Source organism: Aythya fuligula, chromosome 6 (assembly GCF_009819795.1).
Source record: "Aythya fuligula isolate bAytFul2 chromosome 6, bAytFul2.pri, whole genome shotgun sequence".
Classification (NCBI taxonomy): Eukaryota; Metazoa; Chordata; class Aves; order Anseriformes; family Anatidae; genus Aythya; species Aythya fuligula.
Window position 1 is genome coordinate 20,364,244 of NC_045564.1, and position 15,107 is coordinate 20,379,350.

At 36.9% G+C, this 15,107-nt stretch overlaps 1 protein-coding gene across 1 annotated transcript in view; it reads left to right on the forward strand.

Annotated features, from left to right (window-relative positions):
• LOC116490528 (sodium channel protein type 1 subunit alpha-like) overlaps window positions 1–15,107 on the forward strand; it is a 100,141-nt gene that overhangs the window by 35,854 nt on the left and 49,180 nt on the right. Inside the window, 7 exon segments of the mRNA XM_032189781.1 lie at window positions 1,943–2,061; window positions 6,272–6,361; window positions 7,199–7,327; window positions 7,841–7,932; window positions 9,062–9,334; window positions 14,537–14,560; window positions 14,563–14,599. Of these exon segments, the coding sequence (XP_032045672.1) occupies window positions 1,943–2,061; window positions 6,272–6,361; window positions 7,199–7,327; window positions 7,841–7,932; window positions 9,062–9,334; window positions 14,537–14,560; window positions 14,563–14,599 (764 nt within the window).

A 15,107-nucleotide genomic window follows, 5' to 3' on the forward strand; every position in this document is an offset into this window, starting at 1 on the left:
CTGGGGGCCGGAGACAGACCTGAGAGGGGAAATTTGCCTCCCCTCAGAATATTGTACCAAAGAATTCATCTGCTTGGTTACTTCAATATTTAAAATGAAATCTTCAGTTAAGGTCAAACCCTGTTACCCTTGAAAGGTCGTTGTTATCTGTAACTGGAAATATAATTTAGGAACATCAGCTCGAGCTTATCCCATTGCTGTCAGTTTCATATGCAAATTCTCCATTTCTGTGCAGAAGCAGAGAAAACAAATACACCTCTTAATCTTTCCTACAGATTTTTAGCTTGTACTTGTGAAGATTAAGGACCCTTACTATTAAGGGATTTGGTCTTTATTGGAAGGTGTGCTGTGCAGACCAGGACAGAGAATCAGCTCAGGGAAGAATCCAGCAAGTTGGGCTAACTTTTCCTCAGGGATTATCCCTGATTTCTCTGCTTTCAGTACTTGGTACCCACCACAGACTGTTAGAAACCCCTATCTCCCTCCATCTTCTGGATGCTCCTAGAGATTGGTATCCATACTTCACGGTCCATAAATACTAAATTTCCCAAATATAAGCAGACTAAAGAATCATCCTTCTTGAACCTCCTTGGTATATTTCTCGGTGTAATGGCCTTCTCCAGAAATAGTTTTGTAATCCACTTGCCTATGGTCTTAAGTGGAACTTGACCTCACAGATACCAAAAAGATCAAAATATCCTTTCCCACATTTCCACTGGCATCCTAGTTTACAGCTCACTTCTTCAGCAACGTAATGATAAAAAGGAGGCTTTATCATAGCTGATCCAAGAAACGTACAACTCTGACAAAACATAAAAAGCAATTTTAGACTTTTTTTCTTTGTCAGATTCTTCAATACCTGAATTTTAGGCCATAATCCTTGCATCATCCCTTCCACAGCATGCAGATCTCTTCCAACTTACTGATCCTTCCCTCTGCAGTGTTTTTCATTCTCTTTTGATTGATCATGCAACTGAAGAGCACTTGAGCATCAAAAAGAAACCTGACAGTCCACATTTCAGTGCTGTATTGTTAATGTTGTTGCGGCCATGATGGACTGCAGTGTAAGCAAAGCAATGTCTGTAGGGTTTTGCCTTCAAGTATTCATATTTGGATCATGGATTTATTTGAGAAAAACATACAGCTTTTAGGCCCACAAAGTCGTCATCAGTTCTTTGAAGCAAGGCTTGCATGCTTTCATGTTTCTCTAAATTTGATAGGCTCTTTAGCTGTTAAAATTAAATTTAACAAGTTCTGTGTGTTCTGGGGAAGATTCACACCTTCAAACCACAATTTTGCAGAGAGGTCATCTGGGATGTGTCTCTTATTCTCCTCTGGTAAGGTGCATTCAGATGTCCACAGTCCTCAGAGCTCTGCCTAGTCATGGCTAGATGTCTTATTGCTATTTCCCTCTTTAGCACAAAGACCAAGAAACAGAATAGAATTAAAAAAAAAAAAAAAAAAGAGAGAGAGAGAGAGAGAAGGAATGGGCAGTCTACTAAACCAGTTTGTATAAAGAATTCTCTTATTAACACCTCATTGATATCCACAGGTAAAGTTTCCCTGTTTATGGTATTTTGAACAGGAAGAGAGAGGTTTTGATGGGAAACCAAAACCCAAAATTACAATTATAATTTTAGTTAATTGTTTCTGCATCTTTTTTACAAGAAACAGATCATGTAAATATATCATATACTGAGGATGTTAAACAAAGCAGTATTACAGAAATGTTAATGAATTAAATATTTTGTATTTAAAATTATATTTTTGTACATCAGGTAAGTACAGGAAATAAGCCTTATTTTGAAAATGACTCATTTTTGGTGTACTGGCTATTCAAAAAATTATAATTTTGGTGATTGTCATTAGGAAAGGTTTTTAAATGAGCATTTACATTGAATATAAAATGTCTTATAAAATGTCTTTTCTTCCTCTTTTTCAGACCTTTATAGTATTGAATAAAGGGAAGGCAATCTTCCGATTCAGTGCCACCTCTGCCCTGTACATTTTAACTCCCTTCAATCCTCTTAGAAAAATAGCTATTAAAATTTTGGTACATTCATATCCTTTTCAATAGTGGTTCAAAATGTTACACAAAAAGAAAAAACACATCTCTTTCTATTTCATTGTAAATAAAAGTTTTCCATAAGCTTTTAATTTTAATTTTATTTTACAGTGTAAGTCTTATGTTAAGTTTCTATAAATACTAGGAAATTTCCATATATCATATAGATATACTTTAGCTATCCTGTAGAATTTCAATACTTCTGCTGTTGAAATTTACAGGTGGATTTGAGATACCAATGATCTTTTAATTTTCAAATCTTTTTCATTTTTTTTAAACATTCTTGTCATAGACGATTTGAATTTACAAGAATTTTTCAGAAAAGTTTCTTCAGATTAACTTTAATATTAAATGCTTCTGACTCTTTTTTGTGCTATGAAGCTTATCCATATATATGTATATATATGTGTATTAAAAACCTATTTGTGCTCACAAATTCCAGAAAAGCTTTTGCTGGAAAATAGGTAAATAAATAGCTGCTCAGGAATAGCTATCTCAGGTCTAAGTTTTTCCTACCTTTTAAGGGTCTTTCTAAGGCCATCTGGATAAACAGCTTTAATCTCTGTTGCAGTAGCATGCCTGGAAGCCTGGTTCTCACCAGGCTTCTCACACTTACAAACTTGCCCAGTTGCACTATATGCTTCTGCCAAATTTCATACACTGCCAGAAAGCATAGGTAGCTATCCAGCAAGCAGTTTGCAGTGCATTTGTATGTGCAGCTGGTGGACAGATTGGGGGACCATAACTGATGGGACAGTGCACAAGATTAGGTTTTAGTCTGGCATGTGAGATTGGTGCCTGATGTTTATAACAGTTGATACATGTTTCTAGAGAGTGATGTTTTGCTGAAACTTTCTTGCAAAACTCTAGGACTGGGAAAAGTAGCCACCAAATGAAAACTTCAATATGATAGTAAAACTTTTAACAGCGAGCGCTTAGTCAAAGGCAGAAGTCTTGTTCTAGAGACTGCTGGTGGAGTCTTGTAGGTATTTGGGAAACAGTAAGAAACAAGGCTGACTGCTCATGAGACCTTTACCTCTGAGCTCTCTGGAAGTTAAAGCAGTGAGAGGAGGAGAGGAGTGAGGGAGCAGCTGGGGACAGTAAGGGACCTGACAGACCTGAGGACACAGTGGCGGTGATGGTGAGAAAATGCAGCCAAACACTATCAAATTGAAGGTATTTTTATTTTAATTAGAGAAATAGATTTTTTTTTCTCTTACATAGAAGGATGGATGCATAGTTTTTTTTTTTTTTTTTTATTATTTATTTATTTATTTTAGTTCAGTGTAGTGCAAACACTGCAACTATTAATGTGTTTAACCACTCAATATGTTCTATGATAACGTTTGAATTTCAAATGTTCATATTTTGTCAAGGTTAGTTTATAAGAAAAAGATTAGAGGGTAGTGTGGGTTACTATTTTTAATAATCTTGTGAGGTTTATCAATAATAATCCCCTGCCCTGATGTTTTGAGGAAGAGGCATTGTGGCCTCTGTAAAAGATCTGTGCCTTTTGCTTTCAACAAGAAAGATGTTTTGAGCATAGTGAAATGGGCACATCTTGGAGAACCTCCATCTGCATGTCCTCCAAATTCTCTGAACCTCTGTGTATGGTGCTCTGATGACATGTGCCCACACACATGGCCAGATGTTGCTGTCCCAGCGCAGAAGCACAGTGTGTCTCTCCCCAGTGTTCAGAGACTTCTGCAATTGTTCTTCTTCACTGTTGGTATTCATTGTAACACAGGAAGTGGTAACAGCATGAATTTCTCTGCTGACTCACCTCCTGGTATGTCACCTTTTTTTTCTTCTCTTCTTGCCTGCCTGACTCAAGTCAAGGTAGAGTGTGCAACTGAGAGGGCAATGCAAGAGTGATGGAGGATGGCCAGACTTTTGCAATGAATAGGAAAGGATGAAAAGGTTAGAATGGGGGGGGGGGGGGGGGGGGGGGGGGGGGGGGGGGGGGGGGGGGGGGGGGGGGGGGGGGGGGGGGGGGGGGAGGTGGTGGTTGTTGCAGACAAAGAAGCAGGCAGCAGTGGCTGGAACTGCAGAGTGCAAGGAGTGTTAGAAAGGAACAAGGAGATGCTCAAGTGAAAAAGTGGTACCTTGCTAAGTACTCCTATGATAGCCTCTGCAACATGAAATTACTGTGTTACTCAGCATTTCATGACTGCCAGCAGCTGTCTGTGAAACCAATGGGTAATATCTTTTTTTTCCAATTTCCATCTCCCAAAAAGTCCACACAGCTGATAGGAGACTTCAGCTGCTGCAGTAACTGATTAGCGCAAGGCTGTGCAGTGGTTTTAACACTAATCCTTGCTTGTATAAGACGAGTGTGAAAAATACATTTCCATGAAGAAGCCACCATAATCAGAATTGTTTATATGTGTATTGGTAAATTCTTACATAATTTTTACATATACAACATAAAAATATTAAATTAATGGAAGGTTGAGGTAATAAGTCAAATATTCCAAATGTAGGAGAAAAGGGAAGAGTGGCACAGACATTGAATGTACCAGTTACTTTGGAGATTCAAATGTGGGAAAGCCTGGTAAGAGTTAGGATTTCAAAGTATGTTTGTTTTGAGAGAGAATAGCACTTTGACCATGCAGCAGACACACAAGGTGAGTTATGTACAGAGAGTGAGCGACATGCAAAAACCTGCCTGTGGCCTTCGTTATGAATGATAGATAGCTGTAAACATACAATACACTACACAGGGCTAGAATTGCGGCTCTCCTAAGAGGACATTCAAATGCTTTAACTGCTAAGATTATCTCCCAACCTTGTTCTTGGAATTCATAAGGATTCGGTGAATAATTTTTGAAGGTACTTCATTTGCTACATACCTGGAGGATATAGGATGAAGAAGGAAGAGATCCTACAGACAAATCTAATTTATTGCGTGTTTCTGGTTTGTTCAGAGAGCATTGTCCACCCTGTCCACTAAATGAGTTGTATAGGCCCTCTTTAGTCTAGACTTCTGAATGCCGGCCATTTGTGACTTAACATTATTTTAAATTAGTTTTTGTGTGTATGTGATATATATGGTGGTAGAGTTTTTTTGTCTAGCCCTGTAAATCATGATATCCTTCTTTTTAGTTCAGCATCAAACATATATGTTTATCACCAAAAATATAACCTGAATGGATAGTATTTATTCCACCAATTCGTTTTGAGGTTTCTGTTATTTTTTTCACATAGTAATTACTGATACATTATTCTTAAGAACATTCCAAAAGTGAGAATACTGTTTTTTATTTACCAGAGTGTAATATCAAATTGCATTTTATGTATTTTGTTTTATGAGACAACAGAAGCGACAGACAGGCATCTTCAAGTTTTCCACTACCAAAATGAACTCTCTTTATAATGGAATTTCCCAACTATCTTAATTCAGAATCTTGAATGCTGTCTGTGGACTGTGTGGACAGGCACTTCAGGGCATTGTAATTAATTATTCTAAGCCACAGAACAGTGATTTTTACTATTCAGAGCTTGTATGGCAACATGATCTTCAACATGAGTTAAGTCACTTAAATAAAGATATCACAGTGTTCACTGCTTGTTCAGCTATTTAGACAAAGGTCACCAGCATATCTATGTGAATCAGGAAGGTGAATCCTTCCCTGTGATTTCAATGTTGAGTCAAAATATATGTTCTATTTGGAATCGTTCAGCAGCTTTAAGCAATGATCTTAATGGTAGCACCACTTTTCTGTAAAATTTAGGCTGAGCTCTTACTTCTCCTATTCCTCTTTCACCTATAGTGAAGCTTGTGTGGTTTGTTTTTAGTTTTTGTTGTTGCTGTTTTTTGGGTTTTGTCCAAAGTATGAAAAAGTATGAAATATACCTCAAACCACAAAATACTATCTACTTAATTTTGTAAAAGATATTTTAAAATTCTGGGCTTTTATATACAACTTATGTATCTGTAAACTGCTTTCTTTAGTTTAAACTATCTTCTGTTGCTACTGTTTTTAAAGAACACATCATTTAGAGAGATGCCTAGAGGAAAAATTAATCGTTTGGCAAAAATGGGTTGTATTACTTAGTTTTTTGCTGCCCTCATGTGGCTATTTTGAGTCAGTTTTTGACCTACGCAGGCTAGCATAAATGGCAATATTTTGCTGTACTTAAATGGATGATGGCTGATATGATATTGCACATATTACTATTGTGTTTTCCTTAACTATTACCTACATTATTCAGCATGCTTATCATGTGCACTATTTTGACCAACTGCGTATTTATGACCATGAGTAACCCTCCGGACTGGACAAAGAATGTAGAGTTGCATATATTATTTAAAGATAGCCATATCTCTGTTCCTCAGGGACACGATATACCAATAACTGCAGCCATGTGTGCTGGCTGGAAATATCATGAGGTACTGTTTCATTTCTCAGCTACGTAGTAATGTTGAATAATTATTCAAAACTCCATCTGGAGAACATTTGGGTAGAAAAAAAAAAAAAAAAAAGAAGAAGAAGAAAAATGATAGTTATTTACAGATACTGTTGTACTTGGATTCCACTAGTTCTCTCATGTTTTAGCATCTTCTCTCATCTCTTCATCATGTTCTCTTCATGCTTTAGCATCTACCCCACATTTTTACACCACTGCATTAATAACAGAACCATGTCTGTCTATTTGTAGATGTCAGTTAAGGACAGCATTTAAGCAAAAGTATTCCTAAAGTAAGACTTCAGTGCATGATTGTATTCTTCTTTTCTAGACTTACTACTAGATGGTTTAGTTAGTGATTCTGACAGTATCCAGTATCTTATGTTCAAACATTCTTGGGTTACAGTAACATATCTAGCATTGTATAATTTTAAACCATGTCACAGATAAATTTTTAATATATGTCATTTTTTGGTAGTTTTATTTCTTTTGATTTTGCACAAGATCAGGACCACTGTCCTGAACATGTCAACATGTCACAAATATCCATATAAATACAGAAATTACAATGAATATAATGTATTTTTGAAGAAACTGCTTATTTACTGCTTTCTTTTCCAGTTTTGAAACTAAAAAAAAAAAAATTCATTTGATTTTAATATTTCTAGCAGAATGCGAATATAAAATGCTGTTACTTAAATTAAATTTTCTAATATTTTCCAGGTACACGTTCACTGGAATATATACATTTGAGTCACTCATAAAAATCATTGCAAGGGGCTTTTGCTTAGAAGATTTTACTTTTCTTCGAGATCCATGGAACTGGCTTGATTTCACTGTCATTACCTTTGCGTAAGTGTTTGTTTTTTGCTTTTTTTCTGAAAGTGAAGGCCAAAAAGGGCATGAAATTAGTATCAATACATATCAATTTTGTCAAATGGAAATTCTTGTACAGATTTACTTTATCTAAAACAATTTTAACATTCTGATATGCATATTTGATGTAAACATAAATACTGCAGAAGCCATTAGTACAGTTAGTATTAGAGAGGCTAATTTCATGTCCTGCATTTTTTCCTGAGCAGAAAAGGATCATCCTTTGTCTTCATTCTACAATTTACCAATCCTAGTTTAGATAAAATTTAGGCTTTCAAAGTTAAATCACTGTGATTCACTTCAGAGACATTTAACTTAACTGAAGGCTCTGAAAGCATATTAATGAAAGGCAAACTGCAGTGAAAGGTAAACCTCTGACTGTTGCTATTTAATTTTTTGCTAAAAACGCCAAAACGGTCTTGATGAAAGACCCAAGTAAGTAGCATAAACTTTGCCTAAATTCTGAATAACTGTGATTTAATCCTACAGGTATGTAACAGAATTTGTAAACCTAGGCAATGTTTCAGCTCTTCGAACTTTCAGAGTATTGAGAGCTTTGAAAACTATTTCTGTAATCCCAGGTAAGAAGTAACTGGTGTAAGGTGTTAGGCCCCTTGTACCTCCCAACTGTTCCTTTTTATCCTGTCATGTGTGTTTGTGTGTGAACTCCCCTATTACAGATATGTGACAGAGTTTGTGGACCTGGGCAATGTCTCAGCGTTGAGAACATTCAGAGTTCTCCGAGCTTTGAAAACAATATCAGTCATTCCAGGTGAGAGCTAGGTTAAACACTGAGGCTGAATTTAATTCACTGAATTCATATTTTCTAAACATAAGCCTTATTTCCACAAAAAAAAAAAAAAAAAAAAAAAAAAAGCAGGAATCAGAAGATATTGGAATTCACTGAGATCTCTGATTCATTGCTTTTTAACATGAGCTCTTTCCTTTTGAAATCAGCCTTTGAGTTTAACAGATTCTTGCATGAGACATTGCAGTACACAGCGTGTGTGGTTTGCATCTTACGATGTCAAGCTTTCTTCTCCACATTCAACGAATATCAGTTACCCTGAAGTTTTCTTACCCATGTGTATTTTACCTACATGATGTTATGTGGTACTTGTTGTGAATCTTTGTGTGTATAAAATAGAACTGTTTTAAATGTTGATTTAGTAATGAAGAGAAAGGAATAAGATAATAAAGAATAGCATGGGCATTGCATGGGGGATTTATTATCTTAAAATTCTGCAATTTTCCAAACCATCTCCAGTTTTATAGCATTAAATTTTTGATAGTATTTCTTGATAAACAGGATCTTTAGTACTGTATTCTAAATCTAGTATGTTATAAAACTGTTAATAGCAAAGGTTTGGGGCAAGAGGTATTGACAAAAAAAAAAAAAAAAAAAAAAAAAAAGAAGACTTCTATGTGAGATTCACATACAGCATGAATAACAAAGTCACTTGTTTTAGTATTAAAACAAGTATTTTGAAATATATGCAACTCATTCCATTCACAGTTTCAAATGAACATGAACTTCAGCTATTTATTCATCTTCACAAGTGAAAAAGCTCTTCACAAAGTGTTATTTCACAGACATTACAGTCATTTACTTGGGCTTCTGCATGAAATCTATAACTTTACTAGGAGATGTCATTTTTATGCTTTAAAAATGTTGTGAATATCAGAATAAAAATTCCTTTACATTTACAGGTTTGAAGACTATCGTGGGAGCCCTAATTCAGTCTGTGAAGAAGCTCTCGGATGTTATGATCCTGACTGTGTTTTGTCTGAGTGTATTTGCACTAATAGGGCTGCAGCTGTTCATGGGCAACTTGAGGAATAAATGCCTGCAGTGGCCTCCAGAAAATTTTACTCTGGAAACAAATATTACTTCCCAGCTCAACAACACCATTGGTGAAAATGGGACATTGGTTAATTCAACAGTGGCTCCATTTGACTGGAAGGGATACATTGAGGATGAAAGTAAGTATTGTCAGCATAATTCTTATTCAAATGTTCTGTGGCTGACTCAGTTCTTAGAAGGAGAAGGAAGGATGATACCTTTAGTTAGAAAGGATTTAGTTAGAAGTATTTTCGCTTTCTCATCAACCTGCTCCAGTGGCTGGCAGGGAAGTGGAAAGGAAGAGCACAGTCTCTCTCGTTGATACAGCTTTTTCTCAGATCTCTCTGCTAAATCTACACTTTCCCTGGGAGAGACAGAGGTCCCAATGAGTTCCTGAAAGAAGAGTCTTAAGCATTTTATATACCCCAAAACAAGTTCAGCATGTGTCATTTCTGACAGATGTCAGAGAGTACTGACATCCAGTGAGGAATCCAGAAGAGGAGTCTTCAGTATTACCACCATATATCCATTCTTGTGCTTCTCTATCCTCATTATTAAAAAAATCGTTTAAGGTCTAACATAAATCTTTCTGCTACAATCTAAGCTAATTGTTCTTATGAACTTCACCACAGGCCTGAAAAACAAATTATTCTCCATCATTAATCGATGTCTCAAAGGTATTTAGAGACTATTTGCATGTTCCCATTCCCTGTTCTCTCCTCTTTCAGTCTTTTTTCTATCACCCTTTTCTCCTAGGATTTATTTCCTAGACCTAGATCTCTCTTCTGGATCCTTCTTGTTTGTAAACATTCTTTATAAAAGTGCAGTACCCACATCCAGGCTTTTCACCTCCACATGAGGCCTGCTAAGTGGATTAGATTGCTAAAAGGAGAAGGATTGCACATAGGAATACAACTTTTGCTTTGTATATCCTAGGCTAGTGCTTGTCTTTGTTTACAATTGCAACATCATTAAATCATGTTTAGTCTGTGGCCTACCTGTCTCCTGAATCTTTTACAGGCATTAACCTCATTAGGTTCCCACTTTGTATTTGCACAGATCATTGTTCCAGCCTGACTAGCACCCTAATTTTACTCACTATCTCTCCAACTGTCCTGAATCTTTTAAATGTTGCCATCTTCCTCAAACTCACCTGCCACCCTTATGATATCAGTATCATGCACAAGCAGACTTCCATCCTCTAGATTAGTTAAAATCTTCAGTAGTGGAAGACTCAGAGAAACCTCCTCAGTAGTCATTCTGATGTATTTTTCCATTTTGATAAATTCCCATCACACAATTTTCTAAACAGTTCTGCTGATACAGAGCCGCTTGGCAAACTGAGAATAGACAAACAAATGTACTTCAACACAGTTAAATGTGAGGTGGCAAACCTAAGTTCCCTGTCCTAAGTCAGTGCTGGACAATTCATGTCGAGACAGGTTCACATGCACCAGACTGTAGCTGGTGGCATACATCGTCTCTTAACAGTGAAAGAACTGAATGGGAGAGAGAAAAAGAAAAGGGAGAGGGAAAAGGAAAACTGAAAACAGTGAAGAGAAGTGTTGGGGTTCCCAGGTGAGTCTCTTCCCCTGGGTGTCCTTTCTAGTGCAGCAGGTGATTGCCACATAATGCTTTTACCATAGTAACCGTATATATATATTTATTTTTTTTTATCAGGATTTGCTCTAACTCCCTAGATATTTTTCCTGCTTATGGAGCTATTAGCACTAATTGGAACATGCTTTTGATAAGGGCAGGTGCTGCATGGCTGGTTCATTTTTATGCTCATACATGCATGTTATTAGGTCACCTAATATAAACCAAAAGCTACAAGCAAGAATAGGCTGGGGAGAAGAGGGGTGGTTCTCACACAGGGGCAATTGCTTCCCATGAGTACATGCTGTAGCAACAGTGTTAACAGGTACTAACCATAAGAATAAAAACACGTTAAAAAAAAAAAAAAATAAATAAATAAATAATAATTAAAAAAAAAAAAAACAGGAGAACAAAGAAAACTGTAAAACACTGTCAAAGCAGCTTGCATGAAGTGTTGCAGAGCTGCAATGAAGGCAAGATAGAAATGCAGTTGGAAGGCCTTCAGCAAAGCACCTAAGATGCTTTGGAGCAGCCAGGACTCTGAAAAATTAAAACTAAAACTCTACAGCCAAAAAGCTAAATAGTATCCTGTTTGCATAAATAAATTATTGACTAGGAGGCAGTGTTACTCCTGTATTTAGCACCACTGGAATACTATAAAAAGTTCAATTTAGATGGCATGTTAAAAAAATTGAGAATGTGCAGAAAAGAGTAGAATGATTAAAGGGTTGGAAAACATGCTTTATGCCAAGATAGACCAGGAGCTCAACCTACTTAACATATCAAAGAGAAGGTTTAAGGGGTGATTTGATTACAGTTGAAAAAAACCTCATGGGGATCAGAAATTTCATCATAGACATACCTTTGATCTAGTAGGCAAAGATATAATGGGTTCAATACCTGTAAGTCAAAGACAGAAAAATTTCAAATGGAAGTAATTCTAACCATGATCACACACCTGATCAATGACTGTGATTGATTTCTATCTTAATTTCTGAAGTCAAGATGTAATCTTTTTGTGGAATCCACTTTACTTAAACGCTTGAATTTGGAGAGATCTCATAACACGGTGTACAACAAAGGTTAAGCAAGGTCTTCAGGGTCAAACTTCATTTTCTGTGTTTTGGTTTTGTTTGTTTGTTTGTCTGTTTTTTAACAACTCAATCTCTGATTTCAGTTGACTTCAAGGAGACCTGTAGAACCTGAAAAATCATGCTGCATTAGTTACAGAATATACTCTAATGAATGGATGCTTCAACCTTTTGTATATTTATACACAAGTTATATACATCTATTATGAAGTTACGAGTCTTACTATGACATTAATAAGCCTGTCCTTGCTTACAGGCATTTTCACAAAGAAAAATGATCTTCTCAGAGCTTCCTGTTCTCTTTTTCTGGGTGGGCTCCTACTTTCGTTTGTGCTGGGTTCACAGAGGTTTCATCTTTGTCCTACGTACTGGGTTCTTGCTCATAACTATTCACTTAGGAAGCACTCAGTGTGAAACATCTCAGTGTCTGTTTCATGTAATAACAATTATGCTCAAGTCATTACCCTAAAGCTTATGCAGCCAACTGTAAATTCCCTAAAGTGAAGTACTTGCCCATCAGGGATTTTTTCATATTTCTGAGTCGAAGAAAATGAAGCCAACCATATGTCTTGAATTTAGTAATAAACTCCTCACATTACATTGGCAAAATACCTTTCTGAATTTTGCATCTATTAGGGGCTTATGCCATTCAGATTGAGTTGTTTTAAAAAATTTCCTGTTGTGCTATTTTGAACTTTTGTATCTGCCATCCTGCTAAACATGGTTGTACTAGAGTATTCAGAGAAAGCCTGTGTGGCTATTGCCTGTGGAGCTGGCAAGACCACCATGCTCCATGCCGTATCTTGGATAAACCTCAGAACTTTAACACAAGCCCTATTTCAGCAGTTCAGCTCAGCTGCAGCAGTGCTGATTGTGACTGACTGCCCACGTATAATGCAGTCAGGTTTGCATTATTCCCAACCAGCTGTTACGTTCCAGCATGTTGTTAATCATGATTAGCTGACATCATGCAGAATAAGGTTTCTTTCATATGGGTCAGCTGTGGACAGCATCAAGTCAGCTAACTTTGCTGTTTATAGCTGGGTTTCAGCACAGTGCAGTTCTGCATACCAGCCCAGCATGACAGCAGCAGCCCACAGGGTTTTGCACTTTGCGCAGCACAGAAGATTGTACCCTGTATGCATGATTGGATACTGAAACTGAGTCCTTCACAGACTGTCAAACAAAATCTATGTACAGCTGAAAAACCTAACTTGTCCAAATGGCGAATTTTGCTAACAGGATGAGAAAGATAAGAGATGCAGCTGGCCTGGGTATGGTGTACCTCTTGCAGCAAACCACCATGCTGAGCCAGTGACTTCTGACACCTCTTCACACCCAGAACTCATTAGTTTCTGTAGTGACCATGCTTCAGCAGCACAGCATGTGCAGCCACATGCAAATCAAAGCTCAGCTACACCAACAGCATTTCAGATGAGATCAGTTTAAGGGATACTAGCAGGCCAGTTCAATGGAGCAGAAATCCAATAGGCGTTTAAAATTTCCTCACAAAGCAAAAAAGGAAACACCCGAACTCTGAAGCAGCCGTGTTTCAGAAGCACTGGAAGGAAGCTGGGAGGGTGCTCAGGGGAGTAGCACTATGTCTCTGGCCTGTGATTGCAGACTTCCTCAGGCAGCACTTCTGGTCTGTGCTGGAAATGGGACACTGGGCTGTGTGGTCTGACTGTACAAATTGTGTCCTGCCTGTGGCTAAATGGAAAGCTTTGCTACAGGAGGAAGTTCCTTCTGTGATGAGTATTTGAAATAAAGAGCTTAGCTACTGTGGAAGTCTGCTTTGAGAGGAAAAGGACAAATTCAAGGATACAGTGAAAGTACATATTAATATATACAACTTGTTTTCCCTACCATCTCTTTATTCTTCTAAAAATGGACAGGTTGATGTTGTTGCCTAAACCATCCAAAAAGTCTCTTAAAAAATACAGGATTACTATACAGTTTATGGGCTGGTTAGCTACTGGGTGATTTGGTAGAATATATCCAGTTTCTCTTTCCTAAAGTGATCAATAATCATCATATCATATACTCCTAAAACCCTTCTTGCACAAGTCAGTGACTGTTGCTATTACTCAGTTTAGATGTGTACCAGAGCCCTCATACCAGTCAGCAAGCTAATTGCAGTGTGTAAGCACCTGTAACAGTTGGAGCCATTGGCAGCCATGTGGTTTTTTACAGAACTCACATAACTGTCACAAGCATTTGTAAGTGGCAAACTGGAACCCTTGGCAATGTTGATCAGAAAGTTTCCCTCCTTAAAATAATTATCAGTAACTTTTTTTTTTTCAAGTACAATTTAATTATTGTAATAAATAAGTGTAAAGTATGATTTCACAAAGTGTGACTTAGTTCAGTGATCAGTCTGAAAGGAAAACAGTGCGTATCACCTTCACAAAGCAGCACTTGTCAGGATTTTTAGTACATTTGGCATTTTAACAGAAGGCTTTGAGAGATGGCACTTACTACAATTCATAGTGGCATTTACTCTGAAGTTACAATCCTGCTGAAAAAAATAATACGAGATGTTTAAAATTGCATCTGAAATCACCTTAATGCTTTTAGATCTGGATTATTTATTTCAGGGAGCTGTAGTTACAAATAATAATAATAATTTTTTTGAAATTCTTTTCTAAACAGGTCATTTTTATTTTCTGGAAGGCAAAATGATGCTCTGCTTTGTGGAAATAGCTCTGATGCTGGGTAAGACCATATTTCACAGTATTATTTCACAGTGTTCAAGTTAAATCTGTCTTCAGATGTGCATGGTGGGATGCGGGAGCGTTATATTTTGAGTTATTACATTCTTTCACATAAGAAGTAATATATGATTTTTACACCAGACTGTGGATTTGGATCTCCAATTGCAATGGAATCAGTGGATTTCATTGACCTCGCTGGATTAGTTAATGATGTTAGTATTTGCATGGCTGAATTAGAAATCTGATATTAGTGTATCTCCTGCCAGTATGTAAAGTAACAGATACCACAGCTAGAAAACGTGCTATTTCCAGCTCCAGTTGCACATAGGAGTACTAACAGGTTCAAGAACAGTAGAAAGTAGTGACATTAGTTACAACATTAAGAATTAATTATTTGGACTATGTTTTAGAAGCTTGAACTTTTCGCAGTAGGGTTTTGCTTTGATTTGGTTTTATGTGCTTCTCCCACTTAATTTTTCTAGTATTCTTTAAAATAATTTTCTATTAAA